Below are 16,825 nucleotides of genomic sequence, written 5' to 3' on the forward strand. Positions count from 1 at the left end.
ATAAAAGAATTTTTTTTATGTACAACAAACAGTCATTTCTTATTACATAAGTAGAGATTGAGAAAAATGTAGCTAAGTAGCATTTATTTGACAAAAATCAACGTGAATAAATTATTTAGAATTGATTTACTATTTGTACATTTAATAATTTTGTATCTTAACTCTTTATAGCAAAATATTGGTTTTTTTTGTTTAAAAATTGAGTTTAAATAATTAAATGACGGATTTTGCCGCAATAAAATTTCACAACAAAAGACAAATGATAGATTTTTCCGCAAAGATTAAAAAATAAATTAACATTTAATTTTTGTTTTATGCAAAATAAACGTTTGAATTGTCTAGATTTTTTTTTTGTGCTGATATTTTTTAAAAATGCAGATTTTTTGTAATTAATATGCCGTATCATTTTAAATTAAAATTTTCATTCAAGTATTATTTTCATGATAATTCCTAAAACGAAGTCTTGGATACAAAAATTTAATGCATATTATACGGTAATGATTTATTTTTGATCTTATTTCATTTATGTTACATTTAACACATCGATTAGATTTATTTACTTTTTACACAATAATGTACTGTATTATTTTCAACCTTTTTGTCATAACAAAGAAGCTGTGTTACAGTCGATGACAAAAAATCATATTTAGACTTTTTTGCAGTACTATTTGGCTTCCAAATAATATATGTAGTGTGCACAATTACTTCTAAGAAGTATATAGAATGTTTCTGATCCTATATTTAAGTCTTTCTTAGTAAATTTATGGATAAAATAGATTGATTAAATTTCTCTGTATCGTTTAATATTAGCATTATAGCCCACTGCTGCTTCAGGAATTCTTTTTTCTTTCTCTATTATCCAAACATTATATTTTTTATTTATGATGACGCCATTGTTGTTTTAGGTTGTACAAACAAATTTCACTATCTTGCTATCATGAAAAATAAAAAAATTAACGATATCATCTGGTTTTTTTCTATGGTGTCATGTTTAGCTGGTAAAATTTGCATAGGCTTATGTGGTACATCTCTGTTTGATCTTGGTGTGTTATTGGGGTAAATTTTAAATTTATATAGATCATGTGATGTTTTTATTAAATTATAAAAATTATAATATGTAATATCCGTTAAGCATCTGAATATGATGATGCTATATTTAAAACCATCGAATGTAAAGTTTCTGTTTATCTAACTATTTGAAAATCAAGCAAATATGACGTTTCAGAGTCACAATCAAATAAAACTTAACGCCCCATTTAGTAGGTTTTTTTTGAAAAAAACTTTCTTTAATGTTCTTCCTTTAAATGAACAAATTGATTCGTCAAAAGAGAGGTGTTCATCAGGGATTAAATATTTTCTAAAAACATTTAACATTTTAATGATGATTTTTGGTTTTAAAATTTTTTTATTTTTTTATCCTTTTTAGAAAAAAATGTAAATTTGGCATATTAAAATTTAAGTTTTTTGTATGACATTTTGCTAACTATGAATTTATCATAAGTCATCAATGCTACATTCCATGTTTCTTTGATTCTTTTTGGCAAAGAATGAGAGAAAAAAATTTAGATTTAAGAAAAACATTATATTTGGAGGCATAAATGTATCTATTAGCTTTCATTGTATTATATGATAATAATAATTTTTTTGTGTATTGATTAATTCTTATTGTAAAAAACTTCAGTTTATCAGATTTATTTAAGCCTCCACAACTTTTCGATTGACTATACATCATAGTCTTTTATTGTTAAATTTTCAGCCAATCTTTTGTGCATTTTGCTATATTTTTTTGTTATGCTTAATCTCCTTTTCTTAAATAATCCCCCTTTCCTCAATCTGAACACAGCGCTAGCATGCCATAATGGCCTCGCTTAGTAGAAAGATGTATTAATTCCCGTAAGGGCCATAGAGAGAGCCGACAACTGGTAGTACGCTACCAGGCCAGCGTTTCACTGGAACTTGTGGTCGGATAAGGCAGTATTGGTCTAATGACCGTGATGGACTCTCACCTTCCCACACGAAATGCTAGAGCTTCATTAGCTTTCTTCCCTTCCCAGGAGGGTTTTCAAATGTAATTTCTTACTAAAGGTCTCCGAATACGGCCTGCAAATGCTTCCACAGCTACGGCAATTGTCGTGCCGACCCAAAGATGTTATGCCTCCTCTACATCTTAAAAAACATTTAAAACTCTTAGTCGATGACTACAGAAAAGCTTACAATACGACTTTACCGACAAATATTTCATGACAATTGTTGTGTCAACGCTAGGTTATTACTTAGTAAATTTGTATTGCTAGGATTTAAATCCATACCCCTTGATCATCAGGACGAGACATAACCACTGTACAAACAATGCTTCAATGTATTAAGTTTTTTTAAACGTTTGATTTTTTTGTTTATTTGCAAAATCAAATAGCTTACAATTTTTTCACTAAGTAAGTTATTCAAATTAGTTCAAAGTAATTTGAAAAGCAATGATTAGGCTTGTATTTTAATAAACATTATATCAATTGATTAAATGTTTATCAGATGAATCTAGATATACAAATGACTTTATTGTGGATATGTATAAATCTTTGGAACCCCTGACGGTAATAAATTAATTTGTTAAACCTAACTTTTTTAATGCTTAAATGTCTGTTAAATTTACTTTTGATAGTTTGATTTTCGAATCTAAGTTTAATCAAGCATTTTTATAAGAAAAAAAAGGCGGAATTTTTGTCATTTGTAAAAAAAGGTTCATTTGCAGTATGTTTCAAAAAAAAATATTCTTCGGAGCTTTATGTAAACGAAGTTATGGTAAAAAATTATTTTTTAAGTTGTAAAATCTGTTAATGTACGTTTTTACAGCTTATTTGGTTCTTTTTTATTTTTGTTTTACATTAAACGATAAATTTAAATAAAATGTTAAAAAAAGAAATGATTTTTTTTTCACTAAAACATACTGTAGTATTACAATCACACGTTTATCTTTTTTTAAAAATTTTAATACAAAAATTTTAAATTTTAACCCATACCTTTTGTGAAAAAAAATCTAATAAATTATTAAACAAAAATATGAGTTATTATAAAAGCTTGCAAGGAACAGATGGCAACGGTAAAGTCTTAAGCTCATTAGAGCATCGCTTTAATACTTAGTATAATTTCTTTTTGTTCTAAAACATGCTAAATATCTTTTATAAAAGCTTAAAACCAATTTTTGGTACAATCGTGATGGAATTTGCTGCCATTCACGTATTATTATTTTTTTCAATTTATTTAAATTCTTAGGGCGATATTGTGATAATTTTTGCTTTATAATAGCCCAAAGTGTTTGAATTGGATTTAAATCTAAAGATTGTGCAGGCTAAGAAAGGAGTTTAAATTGTTTCGACTTGAAATACAGCTTTGCAGTATGCTTGGGATTATTGTCTTGTTGAAAAATGTAACTTTGCAGACCCATTAATCTAGCTGAACCAAGTAGATTATTAAATAAAAACTACATAGTAATCAACATTCATTTTACCTTCAATAAAAACAAGTTTTCCTACACTAAAGTATAAAAAACATCCTTATACCATTACTGCCCTCCACCATGCTTTACAGTATCAGACAAATTAGCTGTTTTGAGGCCTGCATCGGCTTCACGCCACACAGAAACTTTACCATCAGATCAAAAAAGTTTGAACTTACTCTCACTTGAAAAAATTATTTTCTTTATCTTATTATCTGATAATAGTAAAAATTGTCTACTTTTCTCAAACCGGGCCAAAATGTTTTTTTTTGAGAGGAGTGGTTTTTTTATTGGAATAAAAGCTCTAACATTATAATCATTAAGTAGCTTTTTTATAGATGAAAAAGAAACCTTTTGATTGGTCTTCGCTTGCAGTTTAATAGATACTTTTATTAATGATGTTTTAGGTTTTTTTATTAATTTTAGGTAAAGCTGTAACATCATTAGCTTATAACTTCTTTTACTTGCCAAACCTTTTGGATCGTTTAACTGTGCCTTTTTCTTTCATACTTTTTACAATCTTAGATACTGTACTTTGTGAAGTTTTAAATTTTCTTACGATTTTGACCTGAGGCATTTTTTGGTTGGAAAGCAAAATAATTTCAATTTTACCTTTTAAAGTCAATTGCATACAGGGATAATTTTATAAAATGTATAAAAATATATTTTTGGTGTGAAAAGTTGTAAGTTTAAACCAAAAATTATAATATTCCTTCTTTTTGAAACAGAAAAAAAATAATTAAAGGTCTAGCTTCAAAAAGGTTGTAGTGCAAAGTTGTCTTAATGAATCAAAACAATAATTATTTGTCAAAAAATTCTTTATCTGTAAAAAAAATTTAGGCAAAAAAAATATTCCTTTTTTTTGAAACAAACTTCAAAGTAGAGTAAAAAATTAAACAAGGTTATTTTTAAAAAAAAAGACTTTATAAAAAGTTCAAACATTTATAAATTTATAATTATCTATCAATTAGAGCGTACCTTTATAATTAAAATCATTTAAAATTTTTAGCCTTAATAGATGTAAAAAACAGATAACCTTTTAATTACTACATTGCTACTTCTTTAAATGATTAAAAGTTAAATATATAATATAGTTTAGGAGCTTTGGTGTTTATGCGCCAAAAAATGGGGTCGTTTTTTGAAATTTTTTTACCCCTAAAAAATGAACTTTTTAAGTTTGAAGAAAAAACAAATAAAGGGTAAATTTTAATTTTCTAGGTTTTGATTAAATAAAAATTTTATATAGCTATAAAGGGGATGCTGTTTTGTATTTTAAATAAGCAATATCTTACTAAAAAGAACTTTATTAACTTCTTTGTTTTGCGTCTGTAAAGTATGGATATCTTGATTGCAAAATAAGTAGCTTCAATAGCATTTGTATAAACATCACTATTTAAATCTATAAACCATTTGCTATGGCTTACTGCTTCATGTATATGGTTACATTTTTCTAAATTAATATAACTTTTTTAACAAACACTATTGATGGTTGTTTCCTGTTAAACATATTTTTTAATTTTTATTTGTAAAGAAGACTTTGTTCTATTATTTACTTGAAATAGCAAAACACGCTTTTTGTTGTCCCTTTCCACCATTCCTAAGATCCAAACATCGTCAATGGAATGGCGCTTGTTGTATTTTTGTTTACCCATCTAGGATTTATCAATTTCAATTACTTCATCCTTATTTCTAATATAAACAAATTTTTATAAAAATTTTTAACTAAAATACCAGAAATTTTTATAAATGTCATGTAAACAGTTTTTAAATTAATCCTCGATATATAAGCTATACACTTTTTTTTTAACCAAGCAAAGTTCAATAATTCTGATAAATTTATATTTAAAAACATGCAAATTTTCAAAAAATGTTTTTTTAGGCGGACATTTGTTTTTTAAAAAATTGACAAATTTTTTTTTACATCTCAAAAACCGACAATTCCTTCTTTTTGTAATGCATACAAGCTCTTAACACTTGCTGCACACACTTCATAAATTACTTTCAACTTTTTTATGTCCTTTTTATTCGACATTTTAGAGTTTATTTTTAGGATTTAAAAATAAAAAAAAGCAATTTTTTTTTTAATGCATAAACGTCCTTTAGCCCATAATTTATTCATGTATAACTTTTGTGTGCTTGTATTTAATTATGTTTAGATGATTAAAGAAGTTATTGAAATTTGATTTATAATCTATGCTGACTTTTATCTGTAGATTATAAGTGTGGTTTGTATAGTAACATTGTTTATGATATTTTTAATAATTTTTGGCGACAACACGATATTCTTAAAAGCCTGCAGGATATTTAGTTTTAAAAATTATGATTAAAAACTTTCACAGTTGTATAAAAGAATAACTTTAAAAAAATTGCTTTGGAGTACTAATCTTGATCTTAACGCATTTGTTAATAATTGAGAGACATAGAATCGTGTTTTTTAGGAAAATGTGGGATTTAAACTATTTTAAGTATGAAAAAAGGTTAATAATATCTCTATATTCTTATTTAACAGGTCAGTCAATACTAAAGATTTGTGGAATGATTACACCGTTATACTTTACTATTAAAAAATTACAAAGCTAGTTTTGCATCTTTTCTTTTAATCATCTAAATGTGTTACAAATTAAAATTATTTCCATTAATTCAAACTAATCTTCATTACAAACATAGAACTTTTATTTAAAAATATTTATATTTTAATTTTAAAATCTAATCACGAGCAAAAATAAATTTTTTTCTTTTACAGAAAAAATATAAATAATTATTCTCAAAACAGTTTTGGAAGCCTAAAACTTAATTTAATATACAAATTTTTTATTGTTAACTTGGTTTTTAAAATTAAAGCAAATTTAATTAATAACAAAGCATCTAAAGAACAATTTATTACATTAATAAAATTAATGCAAAAGATTTTTATTTTATATTAATTTACGTATAATTATAATAAGTTAGTAATGATTAGAATTATATCTGGTTAATTGTACTTTATCTTTATTTCACCTTAGATTCTCATATAAAATCTAATTTCTGCATTTTCATTTAATATGTATTTCTGTACTGTGCGGTTGACATAATTCAACAACGCTATTTTAAAAACAAAGATAAAATTGTTTTTGTAGTATTCTTGCGGAAGGAAGTAAAATTTAAAGTTGTGTTCTAAAATAATTTTCATTTTAAATTTATTATTATTCTTAGTACTATTCGTTAATGTATGATTCAAGTTTTTGTTTTCATTCTTTCGTACCTCTCTTTTTGTTTTAATTTTTTATATTTAAAATTTTTTTAAAAAATTCATCTTTTCTGGCAAAATCAATTTTTTTAATTACTTTTAGGATTAGAAAAAAACGAATATATAAAATTAATGTTTTAGAATGTGGTAGGATACCATAGCTTTGTAGCATAGTAATTACCACAACTTCTTATAAGATAAAAAAAATTTGACCCATAAAAATGTTCTTTTGCGTTTTATTTATAAGTACATCAAATATTCCCAGCTCTGATTTAAATTACCTAAATAACCAATTTTACAGGAACTTATATAATGCTGCTAACACAACAGAGAATACACTGCAAAATAGAATATTTAAAAACTTATTATGTAATGACAAGATGAAAACAGAATATCAAGCAGACTCTAAACGTAATCAAAGTACTAATAAATTCTGTTTATACAGTGATAGTAGATATGAAAAACAAGAGCAAAATACTTATAAAAAAAATAATTTTTTTATATTGCTTAATAAAGATAAAAAGGAGCCTTCTCAAAGCACAGAATCCGCAATTTCTTTTGATCGGGATTGTTTAACGAAGATAAGTGCAAACCAAATATTTAAAAATAAAGGCAAAGATATTCCCCAATACTGCAATGATATTTTAAGCGCTACAGACATAACTAAAAAAAAATTGTCTATGACAAAGAATAATAATTTTGCTACGCAATCTAACATGTTTTGTGATTTAAGTTTACCTAAGCAAGCAAATAGCATATTAACAAATCAAGAAGATGAATCTTTGAGTAAACAATTAATACCAAGTTGTACTGATAAGTTTATAGGACCCAATAACAAGAAACATGACGACATAGTTATCGAAAATGATTTGTTTAAAGATATTGACATTGATAGATACATTAATTGGGAGCCTAGTGAGTATGATGATAAAAAAATTATTTTTCAACAGTTTGATTTCGAACATAATAATAATAACAAGTCAGTTGATTTCGATTTAATACATTATGCTTCGGACAACTATGCTGGCGAACGTAAAAAAGAATTTGGCGAATATAATAATATTAATAATAATAAATTTTTTAATAATGACGATTTGAATCCAAATGATACAAAAGAACAAGAAAGAAGAAATACAGATTTTAAGCTAGATAAAAATACCTCTAAGAGCTTTTCACCCAAATGTTCGAATTCAGTGCTTTTTGATATTTTAAATAAAAATAAAAAAGAATTACAAGCGCTTAAGGATAAGTTTTTTGTTGATATAAAAAAACAATCAAACAAATGTCAAACTTATCCCAACTTGACTGTAAATTCTAAACATCGTAAAATTCGTGAAAAAATATCTAATCATCTTAAATGGTTTAATACTTTTGCAACTGTAACTTTTACACCTCTTATGAGAGACATTGAAACTCTTTATTTGCCAGAAAATACTAAAAAGCTACTTTGTGAATGGGTTGAATTTCTTAAAGAAGTTGCGCAGTTTATTAATAACTCTAAAAGCTATGTTTATGTACAAAAATTCAAACAATGTGATTTTATTGGAGATTTAACATTAATTATAAATATTATCAAAAGAATGATTTTAAAATTTAAATTTGACGAATTCAAAAATTTATTGCAGCAAATTATTCAAAAACGTATAAATCCTATGTTTTTTGATTCGAAAGTTGAACAAATATTATCGCAGATTTTGTGCAACATGCAAATGTTTATAAAAAAATTAAAACATTATAATACAAATATTACGAAATTGAAAGAGTTGATAAGTAAATTTTAGTAATTAACATATAATTTTGTTGCTTGTAGTTTGCAAAATAGTTATTGGCACTATTTTTTAATGTAAAAAAATAAAGTATTAAATTATTTAGCTGCAGGATAGTATTTTCTTTTATATTTGACTTATTGCTTAAGTGAAACCACTGAACAAATTTGGTGATAGCTTCAGCTCTTCTCCATTCTTTGGTACATTTATGTCATCTCTTCTTCGGTACTCCAACGAGATACTCCCAATAGTCTTCTTAAATGTCACCGATTGGATGTAAGCTTCAATTCGGGCTGTAACATCTAGCCTCTTTTAATTAAAAAAGTTAATTAAATATAATTTTAACAATAAAATTTTTTTTACAAGCAAAGATTGGCAGGAAGTATTGTCATAAGTCAATTATGATGAAAAACGTTATAATGTATCGTAACCATTAGACAGGATCACGAATTTAAAATAAGTTTTAAAAGTGCTTTTGTTATCAAAAAGTGGATTGTTTTGACAGTCTTGAAACGTTTCTCTTTTGAGTGCATTCTTTTATAATTCAATAGGGGTTAAAAAAAGATTATTTTTTACAATAAAGTGTGATCGAATGTTACACACGATTACATGAGAAGACATAATGAGGCCTTTAGATGTATACATCTTTCATTATGTATTAAATACAATTTAGTTAAATCAAGGAAAATAGAAATTATCCCATACAGGATTACAAATTAGTGGGAAAGTAAAAATTTGGGCAGATACAAGAATACTTACAGGCATTAAAATTAAATAAAACAAACTTGACATATTCATAGTGAATAAAATTAAGAAAGTGTTAGTCATAGTTGAAATAGAAATTACAAGCTTTAATTATTTAAAAACTGTCGAAGTCGAGAAAAGAAATAAATATGAAGAGTATTAGCTAATTATTGTAAAGCCCTATATGGCTATAAAACGAAAGATATCCCCTACATGATGACTTGGGAAGATATTGTAACGAATTATAATGAGCAATACAGGAAAGAAATTGATATAGACAACCATATTGTGACTTATGTTCGGTCCAGAGTGCTAAAATTGACTTTAGAAAGCATGCCTTTGATAGCTTGGAGATGAGTTGAAATTGAAGAAATTATTTCAGGAGTACAAGAGTTTATTTACATAGGTGCTGAAAAGAGACGGCCGAATTATTAAGTATTCGTAAACATTGTTTAATATGTATAAAGAAGAAATTTTACTTAACATTAAATTATTATGTTTAAAATAGAAATGAACAACGAACATGGGTTGAAAACCACATGATATTGTACAATATTTGTAAGGCAGGATTTCTTTCAAATAATACAATTATAAACTTTTCAATCTTATAAATTTTTAGAAGTTTATATAAAATGATGGTGAAATATTTATTTAGAGAGCTTCTTATATTTAATATCTTATCAAGTATTATTAAACATATATATAATACGTTACTAATTTCAAAACTTTATATTTATATAATAAAACAAAATATCAAAACTCATTTTAACAATAAAAATTTTAATTTATAAAACAAAAACGATTTATAATATACGTTTTGCGTAATTAATATATCTTTTTTGGGATGTATAAAAATAAACGTTTTTGTGGTATTAATTACCACATGAACCAACGAGTGAAAACTTTTCGTAGAAGTATCAACATATTTATAATAGCAAAAATATTTAGGCCTTTAATCAGACATATCATTAAAACACGTTCCATTGGCTACTAAAACTATAAAAAAGAATATATAAATAAATATGTTTAGTTCAAACTACTCTTCTTTCAACAGTCCAAGTGGTTCGGAATACAAGGCTTGTCACCGAAACAGGACTAACAAACAAATACCTCCTTCAAGCCACAAGAGCTTGATCACGGAAGCGCCCCAACTGAAGAACTGCCTTGTTTTTAAGCGCTTGCCCGTATTTCTACAGTTTTATTTAGTGAAAGTAAATAACATAAATTCTTGATAGCATAAAACGGGTCTTCTTTAGAAGTTTGCACACCTTTTTTTCAATAATAAAAATAAGGGTTAAAAAATTATTTGAAACAAAAAAATAGTAACCTGGATGATTGGTAAGAAACTTCTAAAGATAAACAGATCCCAAATTTCTCTGTGGTTGTTGCCGTTATTAAAAGGAAGCAATCCCTGTTTAAAGTAAAGTTTAAGTAAGTTATTTATTGAAGGCTCTCTGTGGCCTATATTACTAATTTCGTTTTTACGATTAGTGTTACGGAAATTTTTATTTGGATGCTTTTCTAATTCTTCCATTTTTCTTGGGGTGAAGAATAAAAATTTATTTTAATAATAATTTTTTTTCTAGAAAATTCATAATTTTTTGAGGATTAATAAAGAAATTTCTTTACATGTGAATATATACCACAGTTGTAGAGTCAATTTTTAATTTTAAAAAGCTCTTATAAAAACCATTTTGTTTTTTATTTTTACATTTTTTTCTAAAATCTGTTGAAGTTAATTTATATTTAATATCCGATATGTAATTACTTTAGGAATAAAAAAACAATACCAGTGAACTGTGTTTGTGTTTCAAATAATTTTTATTAGAGTGAAAAACAATTTAAAATTTTTGTTAATTTTTACCCTTATGCGGATAGGAATTGATGATCCCATGTTTACAGATATCGCCAAATTAAATAAAAGGATTTTCTTTTTGAAAAGAGTATTATTTCCTAAAGCGTGTTGCATGTACAAATTGCAATACAAGGTGTAGTTTTTTGCCTGTAAATGGTACTCCTAAACTTCTAGTATATAGATGTCCTAGAAAAGGTTTTCAAAAAAGACACTCGTTGTTTCAGGCTGACATACCATTGCCCAAGGTTTTACATCTAATTTATTGTCTTATCTTAGACGTAAGCTATTTCAAACTGTGACAACTTTTTTCTTTTTAAATGCAACAATTGCAAAATATAAATTCTTGCCTTTTGTATACTATAACGAATATTTGGAAGAAAATCCCGCTTTACTTGGCGGTGCCGGTATTATAGTTGAGGTAGATAAAAATGTCTGTATCGCCAAAAAATCATAAGCAATCCTACAAGCCTTGACGATACAAGAGATGCTATATGGATTGTAGGAAGGATAGATAGAACAAACAAGTGCAACTTTTTTTTTGTTCGTGTGATAGATAGAACTATTGCTCCACTGATGGAAGCAATACACAGTTATATTAAAAAGAAAGTATACTATATATTGGTGGCCATGCCTCGTATCCAGCTGTCTCAAGGAATTTTTAATTATAGGCACAATATTCTATACAATTCGATTGGATTTAAAGCAAATGATGGCACCCATATCAAAAATATAGAAGGCTTTTGGGGTCATATGAAAGCAATGATGAGAAAAAAAAACGGCGTTCATAGGAAGAGCATTGATGACTGGACAACCCAGCATACTTTTTAATGAAGATATATTTTAGGTAGGAGTATTGAAGAAGTTTCGAGTATATTTGTAGTAGTTCTAAAGTGTTTTTTAAATTAATCATTTAATTTATAATTTTTTACCCCTATTTTTTTATTTTCTCTTGATAGGTAAAACTTCTATGTAAGGCCCGCAACTTCTCTGCGCATTAGTTTTTGATCTCACCTGAGAGAGTACATTTTATCAAATAATGTTATAAATCTTCTAGTGGTCCATCATACAGGAAACGTTTACTTCTATAAACCACTGGAATTCTGTTAGAAGTTGCCATGCGTGATGATTACTTGACTAGATTACATCTTAATCTAGTATATATTCTAATCTTTCGATTGTTGACTTTCTGTATGACATATTTGATTTGTGAATCTTTTATGTCACACTTATTTGCCAATGATGCGGCTACTGAGATGTTCAGAATTCTTCTACTTCGTAGTACATCAATTATTTTTGTTGCAATAAGTCTGATATCACCATTTTCATAGTCATTACCGACAAATCTTTTTAACCATCTTTATATTCTAGAACACCATAAGTACATTATTTCCTTCGGATTTATCGAAATAATAGTTTTGTTGTGCTTTTCCTATTTTATGCTTTAAATTTGCTCAGACTTGCCTGTATATAAATTCGTTCAATTTTAAAGTCGCCCATCATTTTGTTAGAGATACAGTTAACCCCGGTAAATTGAGACACATTTGAACATTAAAATTTTAGTTTTTAAAAAAATGGCTCTATTTGCCGATCATTTTGCCCCAATTTTTAGAAGTCTTTATTTTAAAGAATTTGTTTTTTAAAAGAAAACGTATATCGTAAAATGCTAAAAAACGAATCATGAAATAATTTTAGACTTTATTTGCTTTTTTTTTATGATCCATCCTGTTAAGTCACCATTATTATTATAGCCAGAATTTTCTTTATGTAAATAATTTTTGGTGGTTTCGATTGATTTTAAAACTTGTTTTGGTATATCAATATCGTTTTTAAAAGTTTCGCTGGCCATGTTTTAATGTTTCTGCAATCTCGTTTTCAGTTAATTTATGCACTTCGCTGTTAATACATTATTTTTCTTCATCGATAAGACGCACATGCTTATTTTTAATCATTTCAATAATTCTATCATCTTTAATATTACAATCAACTATATTCTCTTTCGGAAAATCAATTATATCCCTAATAGTAAACTTCTGGACTAGCCCAACTTGTAAATTGATTTATTCTTATTTTATGTAAGAATTATCCAAATCATGCTCAGCGGGCTTATTGTAAAACAAAGGAGATTTCTTAAAACATTAAATAATAGTCTTTGGTTCAACTTCATTCCAAGCTAAATAGAAAAATAAAATTGCATCCTTAATTGAATTATTTTTATATGCATCAAAAATAGATATACTTAAATTATATATCCTGTATTTTAAATGCCTAATCAACTTTTTGAGAAATTTACATTTGAAAGATCTTATGATTCCTAAATCCAGTGGTTGAATGACTCCTATAATGCTTTGTGGCAAAGAAACAACTTTTATGTGACAATACAAAAAAGCGACTTTATGAGCAAGACAGTTGTCAACAAGCAGTAATACTTTGCAATTTTTTTGATTTCATATTCTCATTAAGATTACTGAGGTAAATACTAAAAATGGGGCTTGTCATGCAACTTTTCTTTAAATGTGTATAATCTACATACCGGTGGGTATTAAAGTTGTTAAGAGATCTCGGCCTTTCAGTATTTCCTATAACCAATGGCATTAGCCTTTCCCCTTTTAAAGACACAGTAAATGCGAAGGTAATTCTTGTCAAAAGCTTTCTAAAGCCTTTAATAGGCGAAGTAAAGATTCTTTTGGCAAAAATTATACGAAAAAACAGTCCAGATTCATACCATATTAGAAATGTCTTTTTTTATAATCTTTTAGAACCAATTAAATTTCTTCAATAGAGAATTCTAATGACCTAAAATTAATCTCAACCATTTCTGCTACAACCTTGAATGACTTAAGGCTCTTCCTTCTTTAAATCTACTTAAAGCTTCCTTTGATAGATTTAAATTTTCAATACCAAAATTATTTGCAAGTCTTCAGCCCTATTTTAAAAATATCGGCATAAATTAAATCATTTCTAGATTTCTAAAATCAATCCATACGTCAAGTGCATTTTTTATATCTTCAAACATACTAACAGAAAAACGTTTAGCACTTGGGCAATTAAGATTTAAAATTGAGCTTTAATAATTGCCTTCTGTTTTAAAATCTTTCCGATAGTAGTTTTATAAATAGCCTTCTTAAATCTCATATCAAATATGTTTTTAAGTTGCGTATGAGTAGCTTTAGAATGCGCATCATTATATAAAATAATTTCATATTTTTCTTTCACCGATAAATGCTGAGCCATAATAAATAGGGGTTATAAAAAAATCAAAAAAATTCTACTTAATTCACACAGTCGCATCGATTTGTAAGAGTAGACAAAAACAACCGTAAATATGGGTTTGTATTTTTTGTGATAAATCATTATGTCTTGATTTGCCGGGGTTAAGTTTACAATGTTGTTTTATGATCCCGGGGAGATTACCCATTTGTAGTTGCTAATTACTTAGCTTTATTCTGAGCTTGTTAACGCTTTGTGATTTTCAGGCATCTTTTTGTCATAAACTAATTGTTCAGAGATCTTGTCGACAATAAGTTTTAGTTTGAGAACTAAGTGATCACTATGTGCCCAAGATTTTTATATAATAATCTTCTCATTATCATTTTTTAGCAATCTAAAAAACATTTTTATTTTTCTTAAGATTGTTTGCCATCTTTAAAGATTCAGAATCTTTATGGCTTTTGTATTTTAAGACAGTTGATTGTACCGCTGCATCTAATTTTTTAAAATATAAATTCTGCATATTCATATCTCCCATAACTATAGTGGTTTTTTAATTTCTCTTGAGATAGAAGAGACAATGGTCTGGCAATGAACTCTTTTTTTAAATTCCTGTCTTTTGGTATGTAGACATTGATGATCCAATACTTAATCCATTTGTTAACTGACTTTAACTCAACCACAGTTTGCAATATATTTAAGTCGATTCCTTTCTTAAAGCATCTGAAAGCTCCATTTTTCATACCCAGGGTTTTTAATCCTGTGATGTCGTATATAATAGGTAAGGTATTATTGGTATTTTAAAACCACGGATGCTTCGGATGTAAAATTTGAATTAATAGGTCGGTGATGAAACTTATGCTTTAATATAAAAATATAAAGCACTAAATTTTTGGGAATATGTATAGTAATGATTAACAGGTAAAATAAACAGGATACTTCTACTACTATTACTAATATTAAAAACAAACTACATATCATTAATAAGTATTTTTTAAATATCATAGAAACGTACCTTCGAGAAGGTTACGTCAAATCCTGGTTTATTCTTTCCAATACTAATAGTTTCAATAGTAGTATATTTTTTCGAGCCTGAGAGGAAAAATGGAAGTCCCAATTTTTCTGAAGGCACATAATTTTGGATTTCCCCTTCTTCAAGAGGATCTCAAGTTCTTTTCCTTTATTAGAAAATTGTTTATATTGAGACTTAAGATTTTTATTTTCTTTTTTACCTCTTTGTTTTTAAAAAAAAGCAAGTCCAATCTTTCTTTCTTGTCATGTTATGCTCTAAAACCAATGGCTTTAACTGAATTCAATTATATTTTTCTTTGTACATTAGTAACTACAATTTTTGTAAATGGCGTATCCCCGCCTTTAAGTTTTCTTAAAGTAAGGATTGTAATTTTTCTTTTGAATTTATTAGTGCAAAACAATTTTATGGTATGCCTTTTCATAAATTTGGTCAAAGATAGATGCAATAGTGATTTTGCTCAGAGACATTTATCTAAAGAAAGGGCTTTTAAATAGAACCAGACTACGGATGAAAGCTTTAACATAATATTACATAATTGGCGAAATTATTAGAGAAGATGTAAAGAAAGGTTGGTAACTGCAGGAATAAGGATATGTTTATAATGTTCTGTCAATTAGATCAGATTTAAAATATTTGACAGAAACACTTTCAAATTATTTTGATAAATCAAACCCATCCTACTATCAAACAATAATAATTTCAAGAATTTTTATGATGCCAAATTTGACCCTTAGTGAGATTTATATCGTATGGAAGACAGCCTCTTGTTTGATTTGTCGTATGCCATGACAATACGTAAGGGCCCGGGATAGTCTTTTATTTAAGTTGGTGTGTATCTTCTCGATTGGGTTTTTTATTATTGTCAACTATATGTAACTTTATTTGAATGGATAAATTGACAACCTGAGAACTAAACTAGATACATTTATTTATAAGAAGACAAAGAAATATTGTTTTTTATGCGCTTTTAAAGGATGTAAAGACGCAATTTTAGAAATATAAATTTAAATTAGCAAATGAAATATTTCAAAAATTATTAATAAAGATTTCAATTACGTGATGTTTTGTTCATAGACTGGACGCTTAAGTAGATGTTTATTAGTTTTGAATTATTTTATATTAACAGAATTTTTTTTCATTTAAAAAGGCATTTATTATTAAAAATTTATTAAGTTTATTACTTCTTATTTTTTAATCTTTCCTCTGTTTCTCTTTTTATAATACCATAAACTGAATTTTCTCCTTTTATATTGATAGCATTTAAAAATTTTTTATAATCCTTAAATAATGTATAAAATGTTTCTAGTACATTCAAAGATGGTTGTTTAAAGCCTAAAAATAACAATGCCAATTCTTTTATTTTATGCATAAAAGAATTGTTAATCAAAAGTCTGGGATGATAATTCTCTGCATAAGCTATGCAAATAATAAATGCATAAAACAGTTCGTCCATGTTACTAACAGTAATAAACTCACATTCTGCTAAAATATTATAAAATTTTTG

General features: G+C 26.7%; 13 protein-coding genes across 13 annotated transcripts; 5 read left to right on the top strand and 8 right to left on the bottom strand.

The window, feature by feature from the left end:
* Positions 1-205: 205 nt before the first annotated feature.
* Positions 206-406, bottom strand: AAJ76_82000406 (hypothetical protein; the record flags this gene model as incomplete). The annotated part of the gene is made up of 1 exon (XM_024476520.1): positions 206-406. The coding sequence occupies one exon, from the start codon at positions 404-406 to the stop codon at positions 206-208; it is 201 nt and encodes a 66-aa protein (XP_024330068.1).
* Positions 407-3,950: 3,544 nt separating this feature from the next.
* On the bottom strand, positions 3,951-4,121 carry AAJ76_820004121 (hypothetical protein; the record flags this gene model as incomplete). Its single annotated transcript, XM_024476521.1, has 1 exon — positions 3,951-4,121. The coding sequence occupies one exon, from the start codon at positions 4,119-4,121 to the stop codon at positions 3,951-3,953; it is 171 nt and encodes a 56-aa protein (XP_024330069.1).
* Positions 4,122-6,488: 2,367 nt separating this feature from the next.
* On the bottom strand, positions 6,489-6,659 carry AAJ76_820006659 (hypothetical protein; the record flags this gene model as incomplete). Its single annotated transcript, XM_024476522.1, has 1 exon — positions 6,489-6,659. One exon carries the CDS (start codon positions 6,657-6,659, stop codon positions 6,489-6,491), a length of 171 nt encoding a protein of 56 aa, XP_024330070.1.
* Positions 6,660-6,937: 278 nt separating this feature from the next.
* AAJ76_820006938 (hypothetical protein) lies at positions 6,938-8,497 on the top strand (the record flags this gene model as incomplete). Its single annotated transcript, XM_024476523.1, has 1 exon — positions 6,938-8,497. The coding sequence occupies one exon, from the start codon at positions 6,938-6,940 to the stop codon at positions 8,495-8,497; it is 1,560 nt and encodes a 519-aa protein (XP_024330071.1).
* Positions 8,498-9,439: 942 nt separating this feature from the next.
* AAJ76_820009440 (hypothetical protein) lies at positions 9,440-9,583 on the top strand (the record flags this gene model as incomplete). The annotated part of the gene is made up of 1 exon (XM_024476524.1): positions 9,440-9,583. One exon carries the CDS (start codon positions 9,440-9,442, stop codon positions 9,581-9,583), a length of 144 nt encoding a protein of 47 aa, XP_024330072.1.
* Positions 9,584-10,248: 665 nt separating this feature from the next.
* On the top strand, positions 10,249-10,458 carry AAJ76_8200010249 (hypothetical protein; the record flags this gene model as incomplete). The annotated part of the gene is made up of 1 exon (XM_024476512.1): positions 10,249-10,458. The coding sequence occupies one exon, from the start codon at positions 10,249-10,251 to the stop codon at positions 10,456-10,458; it is 210 nt and encodes a 69-aa protein (XP_024330073.1).
* Positions 10,459-10,520: 62 nt separating this feature from the next.
* Positions 10,521-10,760, bottom strand: AAJ76_8200010760 (hypothetical protein; the record flags this gene model as incomplete). Its single annotated transcript, XM_024476513.1, has 1 exon — positions 10,521-10,760. The coding sequence occupies one exon, from the start codon at positions 10,758-10,760 to the stop codon at positions 10,521-10,523; it is 240 nt and encodes a 79-aa protein (XP_024330074.1).
* A 334-nt stretch (positions 10,761-11,094) lies between these two features.
* On the top strand, positions 11,095-11,220 carry AAJ76_8200011095 (hypothetical protein; the record flags this gene model as incomplete). The annotated part of the gene is made up of 1 exon (XM_024476514.1): positions 11,095-11,220. The coding sequence occupies one exon, from the start codon at positions 11,095-11,097 to the stop codon at positions 11,218-11,220; it is 126 nt and encodes a 41-aa protein (XP_024330075.1).
* Positions 11,221-13,490: 2,270 nt separating this feature from the next.
* Positions 13,491-13,673, bottom strand: AAJ76_8200013673 (hypothetical protein; the record flags this gene model as incomplete). Its single annotated transcript, XM_024476515.1, has 1 exon — positions 13,491-13,673. One exon carries the CDS (start codon positions 13,671-13,673, stop codon positions 13,491-13,493), a length of 183 nt encoding a protein of 60 aa, XP_024330076.1.
* A 459-nt stretch (positions 13,674-14,132) lies between these two features.
* AAJ76_8200014312 (hypothetical protein) lies at positions 14,133-14,312 on the bottom strand (the record flags this gene model as incomplete). The annotated part of the gene is made up of 1 exon (XM_024476516.1): positions 14,133-14,312. The coding sequence occupies one exon, from the start codon at positions 14,310-14,312 to the stop codon at positions 14,133-14,135; it is 180 nt and encodes a 59-aa protein (XP_024330077.1).
* A 370-nt stretch (positions 14,313-14,682) lies between these two features.
* Positions 14,683-14,826, bottom strand: AAJ76_8200014826 (hypothetical protein; the record flags this gene model as incomplete). Its single annotated transcript, XM_024476517.1, has 1 exon — positions 14,683-14,826. The coding sequence occupies one exon, from the start codon at positions 14,824-14,826 to the stop codon at positions 14,683-14,685; it is 144 nt and encodes a 47-aa protein (XP_024330078.1).
* Positions 14,827-15,392: 566 nt separating this feature from the next.
* Positions 15,393-15,815, top strand: AAJ76_8200015393 (hypothetical protein; the record flags this gene model as incomplete). The annotated part of the gene is made up of 1 exon (XM_024476518.1): positions 15,393-15,815. One exon carries the CDS (start codon positions 15,393-15,395, stop codon positions 15,813-15,815), a length of 423 nt encoding a protein of 140 aa, XP_024330079.1.
* Positions 15,816-16,498: 683 nt separating this feature from the next.
* On the bottom strand, positions 16,499-16,825 carry AAJ76_8200016825 (hypothetical protein; the record flags this gene model as incomplete). The annotated part of the gene is made up of 1 exon (XM_024476519.1): positions 16,499-16,825. A coding segment is annotated over one exon (327 nt), but the record flags the coding sequence as incomplete, so codon positions are not given.

Source organism: Vairimorpha ceranae, assembly GCF_000988165.1.
Source record: "Vairimorpha ceranae strain PA08 1199 chromosome Unknown NODE_82, whole genome shotgun sequence".
Taxonomy (NCBI): Eukaryota; Fungi; Microsporidia; family Nosematidae; genus Vairimorpha; species Vairimorpha ceranae.